The following is an 18,725-nucleotide window of genomic DNA, read 5'->3' as shown; positions in this document are numbered from 1 at the left end:
ACCCTGAATCAGGTCGTCTGTTCTAGTAAGTCTGACGCATTAATTCTCGCTTCTGTCACCTATTGCTAAATTTTATAGAATTGAGTATTTTTTGCTTGCTGTCATTTAGAACTTTTTGACCTAATGGGGTTATCAATTGACTTTTTTTATCTTCGCATCAACTTACAGCGTCATGTTCTGATTAATGTTTTCATTTTTATTTTTACACTTTATTGTCTCCTCCTTTTTATTTGTTCTTTTTGTCCTCAGCACACCCATGAAAAAAAAAAAATTCTCCATGGGACCACCTTGCTTAAATAATGACTGAGTTAATCATGAACACAGAGTGGAGCCTTTAGAGACAATTAATCAGAACATTGAAGTGTTATTAGTTTAGGCCTGAAGAGCAGGAGCTGAGCACCGTTAGGCTGATAAGGCCGTAAAGAATAGGTGCATGTGTTGTCGCACAGCGGTCATCACTGTCAAGTGAGCGTTTTACACAGCAGCGATGAAGTCATCAAGTCCCAGCTTGCACTGGCTGTCCCCGAGGCGATGAGTCCAGCTGGTTTCCAGTAAAGGACAATGGTTAACCCTTTAAATGTTCATCTGCTTGTCGCTGCCTGCATGCACAGTCATGTGCACGCAGAGGAACAGTCGCACTGTGATGTCCTTGCTTACACACAGGCAACGTGTGTCGGGCGGCTGTTTGTGAGCCTGCCGTATTTTGGGGAAACTCTTTTACAGGCACCCTAGTGTTTGCTTGTACAAACTGTTGGGCTGTGCGAGTATACCTGGCAGCTGATTTCTGAAAGCGCACTTTGTTGTTATACCGAAGTAATTCTGCCAATGTTGTTGACAAGGCTGGTTAAAATGGCTAAGTGTGACGTTGATACGGCTAAAATAAATCGGGCTTTGTGAAGACACTGGGATATTGTGGTTGGTGTTGCTACCGAGGTTTAGTCGCAGCCAAGCTTCTCAAACTTCATGTTCAGAGGTCCATTTGATTAATAATAATAATCAAAATTATTATTATGGACTGGTGGAACTCTTGTGTGTTTTCCTGCATTACGGTTTTTTTCTGTCCTGGTTAGTTGAACTCGAACTTAGTGTGGCCCAAAAACAAGGTAGAAATTGAGTCTTGGTCTAGATCTAAACCAAGACTTTAAAAATCTTTCAAATATTGCATTCAGGCTGATATTTTTCTTTATTTTTGTTGTTCAAATTAAATATAAAAACCCAGGTGTTTATCAAGTCCGTTGAATGTCACATTCCAACGTTATTTTACTATTTTCAACATTTTCATTTATTCACAAAGTCAAATTTGTATTTCGTTGTGTTCTTGTGGCAGCAAGGGCTTTAATAAAGGACTATTCTGGTCTCTGTAATAAAATTTGTGGAGTGCCACTGTCATTCAAATCATTTAAGGTAAACCACTCAATCTAGTGAAACACTAAATTGTCCTCTTTGACTTTATATCTTTGAAAATCGTATAGTGAAAACATTAATGTGGTTAATACAGTGCTTGTATTTACAAGGTCTGTTTCAGTTTATGTGGTTCTAACTGACAGCAGTGAGGTTTTTTTCCTGCTTTCCTAATAGATAGTATCTTTCTTGTGAGCTGTTACTGACGCACCAGAAACTGAAATATCAGGCCATGGTGGCACTCTTAAACGTCTTACTTTGCATCGATTATTTTTTTCCCCTCTGTCTTTTCAGTAGATCTTTGATTATTGCAGAGGCCTCATGCAGGTTTATGTGTGCACTCTCACCAGCTATGACATGAGGATTTTGAAGCTGCCTGTGCCTAGACAGATATTATCAACTTTATTCACAAGTAGGTCTCGACCTGAATTAGTTTATTGGCTGCTGTTAGCTGAGCTGTCTTGCTTGATAAGACATATTTTATTGCCACTCTTTACGCAGAGATATTACAGTTTTACGAGTGATAGTGTACTTTTCAACAGGGAAAAAACTTGAGCATTACATTTGGTCCATAATTTAAGCTACAATTTGTTTGGGAAAGTCCAAACTTTATTTGTTTAGGTTTTTGTTATAGGTGCCTTTAGCTGCTTTTGCTGTTTGAGACTGAATGTGGTCACTGTTTGCTCATTACTCAAGCTGCCGCCCTGCATGTTTACAAATGGTTACTTTGACCCCTTTTTGATTATGAAGCCTTTAAACGGTTCCCAGTGAGTACGTGCACTGTTGGTGTGCTTTCCTACACTCAGATACTTGAAACATTTTACAGCAAGTCTTTAACTTAGAAGATGCCAGTCATACACACACCCATCATCGGTATAAATATTATTAATTTAACACAAGTGAAAATGTTCTTTTATGCAGAAGTAAAAAATTACATAAATGTCCTTCAACAAGTTGCAGAGGAACACACCTTACATTGCCTTTAATTGCACTCTGGCATAGTTATCACATAGATACGACCACTTTTTCTTTGAAAAATGCTGAAGTCCATTTAAATTAGTCGGTTTCCCGCCACTTATTTGTCTTTTAAGCAAAGTCTATACATTTTCAATAAAGCTGAAAATGCGCAGTCATTTCAAAAGCTTAATGTTAGTCAACTTCATCCGTTCCAAAATCATCTTTGTCATCTTGATGATCGTTCTGACAAAACTTCTAATTACATTACAGGAAGCCAAAAAAAATTATTTCACTGATACCATTTCTAAGAAGGTTGCCAAAATATACAACCTCAAACATGCCAGTGCCTTGTTGACGGCTGCTAAAAACATTTTTCTAAATGTCTACTTGTGGAGACGTTTAACAAAATATCAGTATGCCTTTAAATATTATTTTGAACTTGTTTAGAGAACATCCAACTGTAGTTAATTTTGTTTTTCTCTCCCTCGCCTCCCCCCAAAAACAACAAAAACCAGAAAAACTGTTCACCTCACAGATGAACTGATGACTCGCCGTATAATCTAGTCTGAGTGGCAGCCAAAAAGAGATTTGTCTTTTGATTCATGCTTGAAGTAGAAATGAGGTAATGTGATGAAACACTCCATGACATGTGTAAGCTCCCTTTAGGAAGCCAGAAAAAGGAAAAGGCATGTCTGCACTAGTTTCTAAACAGAGGAGAAAGCAAGGAATGCTGCTCAGACTTTAACATGATTGAATAATCTGTTGTTACATTTGGGATTTTGTTCAGTTTTTGCCTTCAGTTACTCACAGCAAAAATGCATTGATGAACTAAAATTAGTTAAGTTGATTGAGTATGACAATCAATTGGATCCAATGATCTAGGGTAAATTTTGAACAGGGCAGTAAAGAAGTGTGATCCTAGTTGGCACATACTCTATGTCCAGGTCTGGCTCTCCTTGGATGATGTTTCAACCCTCTCTGTGATATTATAGATTCTTATGAGTTGCAGCTGCCCAACATTGTTGGGAATTAGAGGAAAATGCAATATTTGTTCTGTCAGATTTAGTTTTTGTATGTTGGCTCACTTATCTAAATAAGTACTGTCTGCTTGTCTCCATGTTGGCCTGTGATGGACTGGCGGCTTGGATAGGACGTGTCCCACCTGTTGCCCTTTCCAAGGATAAGCAAAGATACACAGAGTATATATGAATAGTTGTTCAGGTGTTTCAGCATCTTGTCTTAAACCAATATGATGCCATTTGCCCTAAGAAAGGTCAGCAAACTGCTTCTGTTTGCTGTTCAGCAAACAGCATGAAAGCGCATAAATGTTTTCATCCATGCAGTAACAGGATGAGTGGCTGTAGTTCTTTATTCTGTCTCTGGAATGTCTTCCCAATGTCTTTGATTCATCCATTAACCCTTTACCAAACATCCAGAATCTTTCCATTGGCTTGAGGTTGTCTAACTTTTTCTAAATTTTTCTTTCCACGTCCTTATAACATCTTCTATTTCTGCCCTTTTTCAGTTTGCTAGTTGTCCTTTCCTGCTCTTGCCTCAAGCTTTTGTTTTTTTCTGTAGCTTTTGAGCTACCTGGTCAGACATAGGCATTCCCAGATTCTTGTCTCTTAATCTGATTTCATTTTCACGAAAGAAGTCCCAAGCCTAAGATAAAATGTTGATCAAGGTTTCTCAAGTGTGATGGATTACAGAAGGGAAAGTTTGTCAAGAGCAGTATTTATGTTTGTGGGGCTATAATTCCTGTCAATAGTCATGCACTAATCTAGAAATGAAAAATAACTAGTCCTTATCGTCACTTTCATCGTTATCACAATAGTATCACAAAATATCTGGATAAATATTTAAGTCCATATCGCCCACCCTTTCTGTCAAGTATAATATTTTGTACCAAGGATTTTGTTTTCAGAATACCAAACATATTAGGGATGGTTTGGGTTTGTAATATTAAACTATGGTATTTGTTCATATTGCCCACCCATAGCTAGACACTAGGGTACAAAGTGGAACACAATGACCCTGGACAGAGGTACACAGTGTGAGTATTTTAGCTCTCGAATTGCCTGTGGTCTCTCCCAGTGTGAGGCTCAGTGAATGGATTCGATGTGGGCCACAGTGTGAGCTGGGGGACTCTTTCTTTCAGATACGCCACAACAAAAGACTCATTATGACCCAGAGTGCCACAGGCTTTATGTAACAAGGGCCCTTCACTCGTCTACTCTTCACTCTTCACAGCTAGTTACTCTTTGCATGACCAGCTGCCATATATTTGTTGGTTATTGTGGTAAATAGTCATATTTTCTTGGTCGTCTATATTTCTACTTGTGTAAAAGATGTTTAAATTTTGACATTTATTAAAAAATAGCATCCATTAATATACTCAATCATGTTTTTTGAACAGTTTTGTTGTTTTACCTTGGTAGTTTTGACATTAATATAAATAATGTTTTACAAAAAATAACTTCAAATACATAACTTCCCAGTCCAATGCTCCTAAGAACGGTCGTTAGAGGAATAATGAGAAGCACTGTTGTGATCACCTGCTGAAGGCACAGTGTCAGGAAAAAAATAGGAGCTTCTTAAAGAGACAGAGGCCCAATTTCAAGGTGTTGAATTGTGTATAAGTAATGTTTGATATATGCTGCAGGTAAAATAGTTATTTGATTGTGCCTGGAAACTACATAATACCAGCTCTTCACGAACCACTGCTGTAGACATGATTTGTTTTCACCCAGTCTCATTTACCAGACGTCTTACAAAGGAAACAGCACAAAGTCCAGGGCATCTCAGGCTTTTGAGGGCTTTCAAAGCAACAACCTATAATAGGAAGCTGACCCTACTTATCTTAAAGCCTAGACATACATCTGCATGCACACCCACACCCTGCAGAGGCCACGATGAAAGGATGTTTGGATTCCTCTCCCTCATTTCCTGCCAAAAGATACATCGTCCAGCTCTAAAAAAAGTAATCCATAATCTTTGAAACACCGGTTATGGCTGGATAGCATGTTTGTGTGGAAAAATTCATAGGAATCCTAACTACCTACGTTGACATTTAATTTTTTTTTATAGTGTTTAACTCTGGATTTCAATTTTCTTTCTGTGTAGAAAAAGCACCAGAATGTGCCGCCTTTGGGTGCGAGTTTCACTGCGGAGTAACTCATGATGGGCCGCGGTGCTACTGCAGAACCGGTTACGAGGTCGCTGCAGATGGAAAGAAGTGCAAAGGTAAGTGGTAATTTAGCAGATGTATTCAAGTGCAGCCTACCTAAGTCTAAAAGCAATCATCTGATTGCGTTTAATGTAAAAAAAACAACAAAACCCCCCAAAAAACCTCATTGTTTTTGTTTGATTATTTTAGAAAAAAGGTAAATGTGTTCAAGATTTGATGAAACGGCATATTCTGTAATACCCGTTTTCCTGTGTTCTTTGCCTGGTAGATTTCAATGAGTGCAGTGTGTATGGGACATGTAGTCAAACGTGCACGAACACAGAAGGAAGCTACACCTGCAGCTGTGTTGAAGGCTATCTGCTGCAGCCAGATAACCGCTCTTGCAAAGCCAAAAATGGTGAGTAAAAATAATTTTTAAAAAAGAGGCAACATCCACCAGTATTTACTGTTTCTACTGGGATTAGAGAGGGTTTTCTGTCTGCTGTGGGAATGACTCATTTACAACGGTCACATCTGCGTGGCAACATTTAATGTTTTCTCCCGTATGCTTTGCAAAATCTTTGCTCAGAGCCAGTGGATCGTCTGCCTGTTCTGTTGATCGCCAATCTCCACGGCATCCGATGCACATCTCTGAGTGGCTCAGCGTCCCGACTGTCTGTCCCATACACCAATCAAACGATGGCGATGGACTTTGTATATGCTGAGGAGACGGTTTGCTGGATAGATGTGGGTGATTCCCCCGCTGCCACTCAGCTGAAGTGTACCAGTATTCAAGACCTGAAGGCGAACAGCACAAGCATCCGACCTGTCAACATCACCCTCAGCTTGCACCGTAAGTGTTTCTCTCTCTCTCTCTCTCTCTCTGGCAGAAAATGCAAAAAGCATATTTCAAACATTTATGTTTTGTTTTTATTTTTTCCTTGTGACTTTTAATCTGCTCAGGAGTCCAATTTCATTAAATTTTGTCACTTGTCACTTTGTCACTCAAAGTTATACCATTATAAATCTAGCAGGTAAAACTCTAAGCTGAGCTTTACTTTAAGGCTTGCCAGTAAAAAGCAGCAACACCTTGACATACAACTTTGTCTTTGTCTTTACGCAATCTTCATGTTGCTGATTTATTGTGATATGAGGTCAGCTGTTTTCAAAATAGTGCATCAGACATCATCAGCCTTCAAATCTTGTCAACGTTTCATTAGGATTTAGTTTTCTGCTTTATCCATTTACAAGATCAGCAAACGATCAATTGCAATACTGTTGCTGAAAATTGTGATAACAATACTGATTATGATTATTACAGATTTTCTGGATTTCTATACCATTCCAGCATGTCCCCACCACTTTCAATTACCTTCAGTATCTCTGGTGGTTAAGGTATAAATACATTTCTAGCACTAAATGCTCCTAGTCCATCTGATTAGCCAAATTTATTACTGATATGCAGACTGTCATAGCTAACAATTGAAATATCACACCCTGTCAAATATTACATCCAAGCAGTGCTTTACATTTGCAATATTGCACAGACTGATATTGCAATGACGATTGTGATTTTGTTGTATGGCGTAGATCTAGCCTAAAGACAGTGGTTTTCTGCTGAACACTCTTCCATGCAGACCAGATTTATACAGTGTACAAGAAGTTATTGTTCTGCTGAATGCTCCATCTGCGTTGGGAGTATCAAACTCCATGGACCTCTTGGTTTGTGTTTCTTGGATTGTTTTCTCTTCCCAATCTGACAGTTTAGGTGGATATGCCTGGTTATGTCTGCAGTTGTGCAAACAGCTCGTGATATTTTATGTAAACTCACTATGCTTTAAACTTATCCATTATTTTATCCTGATCTGTCTGCTGTGTTTCTTGGATTTCATGATTCTGTTACTTCACTATTGCTCTCGAACAAACCTCTAAGGCTTTCACAGAACAGTTGCATTTATGCTGAGATTAATTATCTACAGGTGAAATTGGTTGGAATGGATTTTTTTTTTTTTAGGGATGTCAAGTCAAAGGATGCTGAATAAAAATGCATGCCATAGTTTAACTTATGAATATTTTGAAAATCATGTGTAATTTTTCTTTAACTTCGTGCTCTTCTTTGTGTTTAATTACAATTTTTTTTTCAACAATTCATCACAGTTTGTGGATATATTGTGATAAAGTGTAAAAAAGATACATTGAATCTGGGTTTTTAGGGATTTTAAATATATTTCGCTTAGTTTGTTTCAGAGCTCAGTTTAGTTCCAGTTGAAATAAGAGACGAGAAACTATTATACAAAATATAGTTTGTATGCTTTTACACATAATACATTTTTTTTATCAACTTATTATTTTTTTTAAATAGCAGTTGTTGAGTGTAGGTTAAAATTTTTAATACATTTTGAGACACAAATTTAAAAGCTCCTCTTCAGAAAAAAAAATATTGGAAGAATAACCTTTTTAGTATCTCCTTCTTTTCTTCTGCTTTTTCTGTTCAGGGGTCAACCCAGCAAATCCTCTGTCTCCATTTAGTCTTATTCTCTTCATTCTCCACCCTCCACTACATGTGGTTAATCACCTCATCTGTAAATCTCCATTTTGAGCTTTTTCTCTTGGCCTCCAGCCCTGTGGCTCTAGCATCCTCTGTCCAAACCATCTCCGTCTTTATCTCCAGAACATTCAGCATGAGCTGTCCCTTTACTATACTTATTCCTGATCCTATCCATCTTCATCACTCCCAAAGAGAACCTAAACGTCTTGACCGCTGGAACATCGAGTTCTGCCTCCCGTCTTTTCCTGATCTTTAAATCATACATCACTCTCACTTAACACCTTTGCGTTCAGTCTTCCTGGCGCCCTTTCATCACAGCTGATAATTTTCTCTACCCATTCCACCTGCTTGCACGCGATTCTTCATCTCCTTTCCACCATCCAGACCTCAATCCCTTAACACTTAAAGTCTTCCGCCTCCTTTACTTCTACTCCGCGTAACGTCACCATTCCTCTTGTACTGCTCTCATTTACAGTACATGTATGTATGAACCATTTGAGTTTGCAAAGTAAAGAAAAAAACTTTGATTTTGTAGTTCTAGCTCAGTTAGTCTATTCATCCTTGCCACCTCACATTAGATCTGATCTAGTGTGAGCTTAGATTTTTTTTTTTCCCTAGAAAACCATTTTTACTTTTATAAATCTTCCACGAGCTGGACACTTTGTCCCAGCAGATTTAGTGGCAAGATAATGCATGTTTGTTTATTGAGTAATGATGGCAAGTGAAACATCTGGCCTTTAGTTCACAAACACACACAGACACACACACGCCCACCCCCGCACGCCTACACACGCACGCACACGCACGCACACGCACTCTCTAATCACCAACACCCACACGCACAAGCTGTCCAAAAGACACAGCTTATGATTGCTCATGTTTTCGAGAGTTAGTCATATAATGCTGACAGGAGTTATGTTTTATAACAGACCAGACAAGTTTTATGTTTTATCCTCTTGGCTTACGGCGTGGATATTATATAAGAATGAGTTTAGAAATGTAGTCAAAACATGGAGAGCAGGGGTGTGGGTTTATACACATTTCTCTGTGAACAAACGCATGGGAAGTCTCTCTTGAAAATTAGCCTCAGGCGTAGAACAGCCAACATGTGAAAAAACATAAAAGTGTCGACTCTGTAACACGATAGAGGTTTTGTAGGCACATGTGAACATAAAGTTGTATAACTACTGTCTATTTGGGAAACTTCAAAGCAGGTCTCAGAGTTTTAACTCTCAACTTTCTCAATTGTAACTTACCATTTGTGTTGGACCTATTGTTGTAATTACAAAGAAGGCTTACTGTAGTTACAGCTGATAACTGTAATCAGTCAGTTTTAATAAAACAGGAAGAAGCTTGAGAATTGAAACTAAATTAAAGAAACCATCTTTATTAAGTTTAGCCAAAAAGATTGTTGTTGTTGTCTTCTTTACCACACGTTGTTTTTTTTTTGTTTTTTTTTAGTTTGCCATCCACTCCAGTAACAAACCTGGATGTCTTTAAGCCTGGTGTAGTCGGAGACTGAGCCTGAATATAACTTCTTAAACATCCACAGGGTGTTTTCCAGGACTGAATAACTATGGAAAAGCAAAAAAGTGAATTAAGTAAAAATCTGAATGTGTTTTTTATGTGATCATCAATCCATCTATTTATTTTTAAATCCCAGCCTTAACAGTAGACATAAAGTTTATTTTTTATTTAAATGGTAAATGTCATGTACTTATTTAGCTCTGAATCTAGTCCAGTAGATTAGATTCTCTTTACGTGATGCAAATCAGTCATTCACCCATTCATGCACACATATGCTTATAAAAAGAAAGCGCAAATAATAGCAATGTCTTTTTGTAGAGAATTGACTGCAACTTCTGTAGAGAAATCTATTTGGATATGTACTCCGAACCAGGAATGGTGGAATTGGGATGCGATGCGCTTCAGTGACACAGACTTCTTTCATAAGTTCATAATAATAAATTTTGCTTTGAAAGCAACTCAATGCATATCCAAATTAGTACCTCACATGGAAGTGGCTCAGATCAGATTATTTTGTGGGGGTGAAAAGATCAGAATTGTCTTGAAAAAGTCAGATATGGGTTGCGTAAGAGCAAAAAAAAGCGGATTTGGGTCTCATTTGCCTGCTGCTACACTGTTGCTAAAGTTGATGGGATGAGTGGAGGAGCTGTGAAAGACTTCAACAAAGTTTAAAACCCGATAAGATGAAGGGAGAAGAAGAAGGTAGTGATTTGCTGTCTCTTGGCGGCTGTATGTAAGAGTATGAGTAGTCATGAAGATGCCGCTTAAAATTCCCCTCTATATTCCTGAATCCACCTCAGGTTGTATCCTGTTTGTGTCCAGTTTAATACTCAGACACACTCATTTTAACCCAATTACTTATGACCCTTTGTTTTTATTACTAGCATGACTTTGAGCAGTGGAACATTTTTCTGTCTTGTATGGTTTCTGAAAGCATGAGACAGCAGGGCAGATAAGCAGATGAGGGATCCAGATGCAGCTTTGCTCTGTCTGCATGCGATCCTCTGACTGGGAAGATAAAAATGAGCAGGAGCTAACCATCCCATCCTTCCCACCCTTTGCACACAACTTGATAAGAGACAGATGGGGGTGATCGCAGCTGTGAACTCTGCTTTCATTGCATTGCGTATTTTAGGAATACCAAGAGTTTTTAGGCGACACATGTTCAGATCTTCGTTGCGGTTTTGGAGTAAAAATCCAAAACAAATCAAGTTGGTAAATTAGTCCACAGACATGTGGCTTTCTTGTCTGCATGTCAAGCTAAAAATGCATGATGTCTCTCATCTTCGTGTTGACAGTACTTTATAGATACTTATTGGTGTTTTTGATCAGAGGAGTTCACTGTCTTCCTTGTAGATGGCTGCGCAGATTGTAGACTTGATAAAACACAATAGACCTACGTACTTTCATCTGAAACAAAGGACTTGTTTCAGCCCCCTATCTTGGATACTTCGGGATTCTCGTGAAGCTCTGACTTGCAGCAGCAGACTGCTGTCAAACTCTTTGAAAGGTTTTTCCTTCTGCTCAATTTTATTACATTTCAATATGCTTGCATACAAGTATTTGTAAGATTCTTGTGGGAGGGTTTCGGTGACCATTTATAATAGAATCCTGTAGTTAATATAGAGTTAATTAAAGTCTATTCACATATTGAGACTAGAAACTAAAAACAGCAACACTGTCTTTCACAGTTTTTAGGAGGATTTTTTTTCTGCTACTCCTGTAGCATTACTTCTACTCCTGCTGTCAGACCTCGCTAATCCACCAGCATATTTTTCTTCAGGAGGATTGATTTTCTCTTAAATATGTCTCTTGACTATGCAAAACGATAACTCATCGAGCTCCAAAGCAGAGCTGCTGAGAGGTCAGGAGGTTTTTGCACAGAGTAATTGGATCATTTTGGCAAAGAGAGGATCACAGAGGGCAAATGATAACCATTCTCTTTTGTTTTCTTGCTTTGCTCCAACATGCACTCAACAGTAATATGCAAATGAAGGAGATGGCATTAAAGTAGATATACGGCGGTGCTTGTATTGAACCATGAAAAACCAAATAGGCCATGTGAGCAAAATACCTGTGCTGCCTTATAAAGCGCGATTGCTGTTGGCAATAAGAACAGCTCAGTCTGTGAAATGTTTACTCACATAAGAGGGAGTCGGGAGGTGTTGCAGACAGGATAAGAAAATGAGTTGTAAGTGTAGGGTGGTTGGAGGGAAAGGGTGGCTCATTTATTTTCCCGGCAAAGTTTCCACTTTCCAGAATCTGCATGGCTTTAGACTGGCTGGCTCTCTTTGGATAAGGGGGTCTGCAGAGTTGTTGCACAACATAGTTAGCTGCTGGGTTGCACAACTTTCTCTCTACTCTGAATCTACTGACTCGTGTGGAAGCACTTCCAGCTGGCCCCCTTGTGAAGAAGCAGGGTTTTAAAAGGAGATAACTGGAGTATCACTGTCCCCTCCTCCCTCTAAGACGAGCTTTTCCATTTGTTCCTTTCTGCTGTTGCTGTTCCCTGCTAGTAAATCCATCTTACTGAAGGCACCAGAAGTCCACTCTCTGTGGTTTTCCTGTTTTCTCTCCCAACACTGTAACTTTAGGCATACTTTAACTCCCATGTTGAACTTGCATTTTGAAGCTCTTTGTATGTTTGGTAAGTGGTGTGGAGAGGTTCAGAATTGAGCCCAGATGTGTCTGCGCTCTGTTGCGTAACTTTAGGCTGCACGGTACCAGCGCAGGCATTTCTATAAAGAAAAAGAAAAAGTTTCTGACTTGCAGCAAGTTTCAGTTGATGAACTTATACTTTGCTCATCTGTGTGTAATCAGCCAGTGAGAATTATTTCTCAATTTAAACAGGTCAAACTCGTATTTTGTACAGAGTCTTTATACACAAATCGAAAAGATTTACTGTCATTATTTCTGTTCACTTTTGTTTTGGTAAAAAAAACCCAGATAAATTCAGTTTTTATGTATATTAGAATATCACATAATCTATAAGAGCTTCAGATTTAAAATTGAATTACAAAAGAAATACAAAACTTTGAGTGTGTTCATGTCTGAATATGTATGGTGGTCAGCTTGTTTCCTATTTAAAAAAGCCAAAGTTTGCAACAAATCTCCATTCAATGCATTTCAAGGTCCCCTCTATGAACTGTGGTAGCACCATTGCATCGCTGTCATGTTTGATTCTTTAAAGGATGAAGTATTATCGTTACTATGTCGAAAAGCCTTATTTATGCAGCTCCCACCTGAGATGTAAAGACAAAACCAAAATGGAAATGTATTCAGAAGAGAGCATGTATATTTTATGAGTCTAAGAATTCAGAGAAGATTAAAGAGCAAAAATGTAGCAGTGTAGGAATTGTCCCATGTAATCAACTCTCATCCCAAATTCATGTCTCGGGATTCGGTGAATGTGACACAAATCATCCAAATAATTAAAGACTTAAAAATGTGTTTTAATAGGAATGAAAATGATTCAGTTTTTTTTAATGATTTGCCATGATCTAAATATTTTTCAGAGATCAGTATCGGTCGGTTTTGGTCAGCTCTGCTCTGCAGGTCGGATACTGAAAAAAAAAAAATTCAACTTATTAAATGGATTAAAACTGAAAAGTGCTTTTGTTTTTGTTCTTTAAAGAAATCGGCCAACAAATTTGACTTTGATGCATTCGCATTTTGAATCAAATCTGAAGGAGGTTAAGAACATGCTTCGATGATGAATGATAATGTTGTGACTGTAAAGTCAACCTATTAATGTTGTTCTTTAGCTTAAGGTTCTTGTTCTCTTAATGGATCACTGTGTGAGATGTGTATCTAGCTGCAAAGACTGTACAACAGTGATGGTGGTGGAGCATTTGCAGTTTGATTTTCTTCTTTTTTTGCCATTTATTTAAAAAAAAAAAAACTTCACCTAAGCATTCTTTTCCCAAATGAGCATGTGATGCTTGCCATATGTGAAAGAAATCCCAGTTCTGACTCTTTTGGAGAGTACTGAGTTACTGCACAAGCCTGCTTCCAGGAGTTTCATCCCACACTCAGACTGTAACTTTATATTTTTAATTTCCTTCCCCATGCTGGGAATGGAAAAACAGGAATGTTGAGAAAACACATAAATTAGCTGCTTTTCTTTTGTGTTCGAAAGTTGTAAGGAGTCATAAACAACAGGACATTCCTGGTTTTTGTGCCAGATTTATGACTGCTTACATGACACAGTCTGTTTTTTAAATGACAATCTTAATGTGCATTCCTCCTCTCTCTCCTTCCCTCCCTTTACTTATCAGATGTGGAGCAGATGGCAATCGACTGGCTGACTGGAAACTTTTACTTTGTCGATGACGTGGATGACCGCGTGTTTGTGTGCAACAAGAACGGCCAGACTTGTGTGACCCTGCTGGACCAAGAGCTGCATAACCCAAAGGGCATAGCCCTGGACCCGGCCATGGGGTTTGTATATTACGCCTCAGTCCTCCTGACCTTGTGTTGCCCTCTTATCCCAAGTGCTGCTTAAGCAATACTTGGTAGGGAAATGCTGTCTTATGATCAGACGAGGTGCTGACCAAGCAGGCAGGCAGAAATCAAAGCACTTTTTTCAGACAGAATCACTTCACAGCTTCCAACTTTAGGTTTCTGGGGTTAACCAGATTGCATGATTCAGTTCCTTTTTTTTTCTCCAAATGTTCTCTGTTTACCCGTCAGGGACCTTGATTTTTTTTCCCAACCTCTTCAACCTGCTGCTCCTCTGATGCAGGAAACTGTTCTTCACGGACTACGGCTCCACGCCCAGGGTGGAGCGTTGCGACATGGACGGCCAGAACCGCACCAAGCTGGTGGACAGCAAGATCGTCTTCCCTCACGGCATCACCCTGGACCTGGTGAACCGGCTGGTGTACTGGGCTGATGCATACCTGGACTACATCGAAGTGGTGGACTATGAGGGCAAGAACCGACACACCATCATTCAGGGTCTGCTGGTGAGGCTATAGGGAAGAGGGTGTGGATACCTGTTCACTGTAAAAAAAAGAAAAAAAATACTGAACCACAGCGACAGATGTTCTCAGAACCACCACATGCAGAATATCCTTCACATCAGTAGCAGTAAACATTTGCTTGCCGACCATGTCAACTTTAGAAGCAACACTGTTCTCCTTGTGACCTCCTGCGGATCTATGACCTTTCAGCCCTTTTTATTTCTCTTCTAATATTTCACCATGAGCGTCGGTTTTTACAGCTAATGTCTCTCTAAGCTATTTACTCTGGCGACACTTAAATCTAACTTATCCAGAAACAATAATCTTATTGAAAGGTAAATTAGGTTTTTATTTTTCCTAACTTGTGTAGATCTAAAATTTAAGTTATTAGGGTTTTAGTTAGTTTTGAGTTTAATTGACTGAAAGTTGCAGAAATCCTCCAAGCTCACTTAGTGCCTGCGTCCACTTTGCTGTCCCACTACCTCACAGATCGAGCACCTTTATGGACTGACTGTATTTGAGAACTACCTCTATGCAACAAATTCAGAAGAAGGCAACCTCAACCCAAAGACAAGTGTGATCCGGGTGAACCGCTTCAACAGTTCCGACTTCCAGGTGGTGACCCGTTTGGATCGGGGAGCCGCGCTGCACGTGTACCACCAGAGACGCCAACCTCAAGGTGCGCAGCGTGGCAAAACGTCTCGTGTCAAACTGCCATCAGCAACACATATTGCAAGAAGTCGTGTTGTTTAAAAGCACAGACACTGAGAACTGTCTTGGCACTGCTGGTGAAAATGTTTCTTAATGTGTCTTTTAATTGCCACAGCAAATTTTTAGACTGAGGATGTTTTTTTAAATTCAGCCCTTAATTTGAGTACATCAAGTCTGGAAAAAAATTCCATATTTGGAAAAAAATGTAATAAATTTAGTAGATGTGTAATAATTGCTACTTTAAGCAATACAGTTTAGAAAGACTACCTTTTGATTTAGAAACCCACAACTTTGTTTCTCTTTAAGTGTGACTAGACACAAAGGCCCATTTCTTTTATACCCTGATAACTAGGCAGGATGAAAAGTAAGATTCATCTTGCAAACATACGCCAACATACTGATGCAAAAGGTAAAGAAAAAAAAGCTCTCCCAAGTGTATAAAGTCTTGGGGTCAGACTTTGTATTACCAATTTGAGGCTGACCACATACCTGTTAATTGCTTGTGAGGGATGCCATTAAGAAAGTAGTTGCTGTCCTCGGATTTTGTATGTAAACTTGTGAATTTAACTAAATACTGGCAGGTCTTTAACTGAAACAAGGCACTTTAGTCAAATATTTTGCTTGTTAAAGTGCCTGGCATCATAGTTTTCTTTGAATTACCAGGATGTTTAAAATTAAATTCTGGAGGATTTTACTTAAAAATGGGAAAAAAATATTAGTGGAACTTAAATATGCGTAAATTAAAGCATCTTTATGCTTTATTAAAGAATAAAAAAAATCTTTTATTGAATGTCACTAACATTTTTTTCAATGTCAGTGCCTTAAAATGACTATTTTAATGTTTTTAACACAATTTTACCAGAGGTGCTAATTAATTTGGAAGCACATTATCACAGCGCTTAGCATTTCTCTTGTTCCTGCTCAGTGCGCAGCCATGCTTGTGCCCTGGATCAATTTGGAAAACCTGGAAGCTGCTCCGACATTTGTCTGCTGAGCAACAGCCACAAGACGCGCACCTGCCGCTGCCGCTCTGGATTCAGCCTCGGCAGTGATGGCAAGTCCTGCAAGAGTGAGCATCCTTTTCATCTTTCTTTGGAAAATTGCCTAAAATTTGTACAAGCTGTTCATTTCTTCCTAATTACTGCTTTTCCCTCGGCAGAACCAGAGCACGAGTTGTTCTTGGTGTACGGTAAGGGTCGCCCTGGAATCATCCGGGGCATGGACATGAACGCCAAGGTGCCTGATGAGTACATGATTCCCATTGAGAACCTGATGAATCCCCGAGCTCTGGACTTCCACGCCGCCAGTGAATTCATCTACTTTGCAGACGCCACCAGCTACATTATTGGCCGACAGAAGATTGACGGCACAGAGAGAGACACCATTCTAAAGGATGGTAACGCTCTACAATTTTACCTTCTCAAAGGATTCAGAAGCTATTTCTATTTTGTGACTTTTACATTCTTCTGATATGCATCCTTGGTTTGTCCTTACACGTCTCAATTAATTCTATCACTTTTCTTGCGCATCTCAGGTATTCACACAGTAGAGGGGATAGCAGTCGACTGGATAGGAGGAAATCTCTACTGGACCGATGATGGACCTAAGAAGACTATCAGTGTTGCCAGGTTAGAGAAGGCTTCACAAACTCGCAGGACTCTCATTGAGGGAAAAATGAGCCACCCTCGGGCTATTGTTGTGGACCCACAGCACGGGTAAGACCATCAGGGGCTTCCTAGTTCTCATAAAAGGTGCAGATATAATTTATGGATGCATGAGCAACATGTGGTTCACAATCTCAGACACTAATCTGTTTTTGTGTAGCAAGCAGCCTCTGTTCAACTGATCTCTGTGCAACTCTTTTCTTTTAGTTGTGAGATTCTCTAACAACGATTGTCGCGTATCAAAGCTATGCAAGAAGCATTTCCTAGCTCACTTGAAATGTGTTTCCTCCTCACCAGGTGGATGTACTGGACTGACTGGGAGGAGGACCCCACAGAAAGCAACAGAGGGAAAATTAAGAAAGCTTGGATGGACGGTTCACATCACCAAGTCTTCCTGACCAGCAAGACAGTGTTGTGGCCCAACGGCCTGAGTCTGGACATTCCTCAGGGCATCCTGTACTGGGTGGATGCTTACTATGACAGAATCGAGATGGTTTTCCTTAACACCACAGAGAGAAAGGTTTGGGAATGTTCTCATAGTAAGCCGTGTTTACTGTGTCGTGGTATTATCAACAACAAAAAATGATGGCTATCTAAAATAATTAGAAACATGCAAAACTTTTAAACCGCTCATAACATCTATAGGGTTATTTCTGAATATTGTGATGACAGCCAATTGCAAGTATTTCAAATGTTCCAGACTCTTTTCTTCCTTTTCGTTTATGGAAATGTCCCCGGCTCTCTTTCTGATCATCAGGATCTCAGGCACTAAAGTAAACAGCCAGTGTGGACAAATAGGATATTGTACTTTTTACTGCCTTGCATGCAAAATTTGCATGTCAATAATACACAAATGTTGCCTCCAGGCATTCTGTTGTGGTTGTGGTATTGCAGACATGAATATTAAGGTGATGATATGTAGTGAAACGCTCTTTACTTTGGCTGCTTTATGACATTTTTTTTTAACTTATTTTTGAGTCGCTTTTACTAGTACAAACATAAAGTCAATCATAAAGTTGCCGGTCCGTGCTTATTTTTGTCTTGATGTGAAGAAGTGATTTGCCTCCCTGATTTAACAGGTCGTCTATGAGGGCCAGGAACTTAACCATGCATTCGGCTTGTGCCATCATGGAAAGTTTCTGTTTTGGAACGAGTACCGCGGCGGGAGCATCTACAAGCTGGACCAGGAAACCAAAACCGTCACTTTGCTGCGCAACGAGAGGCCTCCTATATTTGAGATCAGAGTGTACGACGCTCACCTACAGCAGGGTACGTCACGCTTTCGAACTTTAATTTGAGCTTGTTTAAATGACGCGGTAACAATTTTCTTGCCCCCGCTTTTTTTGTTGTTTGTTTTGTTTTTCTTTCCATGCAGGCACCAATAAATGCAGAATAAACAACGGCGGCTGCAGCAGTCTGTGCCTCGCCATTCCGTACGGCAGGTCCTGCGGCTGCGCCGACGATCAAATCCTTGACGTCGACAACGTCACCTGCAAAGGTACTTGGTTGCTTCCCTGGACAATGAATTTTTCTTAGGGCTGGCTTGCTTGCGGCAGCTGTGGAAAATTTATTAATCAGCAGGAGTTGAGGTTAGGAATTTCTGGCTGGTTTTTTGGCTTGCAAGTTCGACTTTTCCAAGTATTTTTCTGAAAATATTACACACATTCACCACAGTCAGACACGTACTTCCTCTACAAAGTGTCTCAAAGATCAAATTAATGCGTATCAATCACTTTTTTTGTGATGTAATTAAGGATAACTACAGTTTAACTACATAACATGTAAAA

At 39.4% G+C, this 18,725-nt stretch overlaps 1 protein-coding gene across 2 annotated transcripts in view; it reads left to right on the top strand.

The window, feature by feature from the left end:
- lrp1ab (low density lipoprotein receptor-related protein 1Ab) overlaps positions 1 to 18,725 on the top strand; it is a 93,488-nt gene that overhangs the window by 32,038 nt on the left and 42,725 nt on the right. For both annotated transcript variants that reach the window (XM_032574765.1, XM_032574773.1), the window contains exons 4-15: positions 5,482 to 5,601; positions 5,814 to 5,942; positions 6,114 to 6,377; positions 13,877 to 14,039; positions 14,344 to 14,566; positions 15,053 to 15,242; positions 16,200 to 16,343; positions 16,434 to 16,670; positions 16,809 to 16,989; positions 17,236 to 17,458; positions 18,018 to 18,207; positions 18,314 to 18,436. In XM_032574765.1, the coding sequence (XP_032430656.1) occupies positions 5,482 to 5,601; positions 5,814 to 5,942; positions 6,114 to 6,377; positions 13,877 to 14,039; positions 14,344 to 14,566; positions 15,053 to 15,242; positions 16,200 to 16,343; positions 16,434 to 16,670; positions 16,809 to 16,989; positions 17,236 to 17,458; positions 18,018 to 18,207; positions 18,314 to 18,436 (2,187 nt within the window). The remainder of the gene's footprint in view (positions 1 to 5,481; positions 5,602 to 5,813; positions 5,943 to 6,113; positions 6,378 to 13,876; positions 14,040 to 14,343; positions 14,567 to 15,052; positions 15,243 to 16,199; positions 16,344 to 16,433; positions 16,671 to 16,808; positions 16,990 to 17,235; positions 17,459 to 18,017; positions 18,208 to 18,313; positions 18,437 to 18,725) is intronic.

Source organism: Xiphophorus hellerii, chromosome 1 (genome assembly GCF_003331165.1).
Source record: "Xiphophorus hellerii strain 12219 chromosome 1, Xiphophorus_hellerii-4.1, whole genome shotgun sequence".
Lineage (NCBI taxonomy): Eukaryota > Metazoa > Chordata > Actinopteri > Cyprinodontiformes > Poeciliidae > Xiphophorus > Xiphophorus hellerii.
Note: the sequence above shows the minus strand (reverse complement) of the source record. Positions and strands in the feature narration are given on the sequence as shown.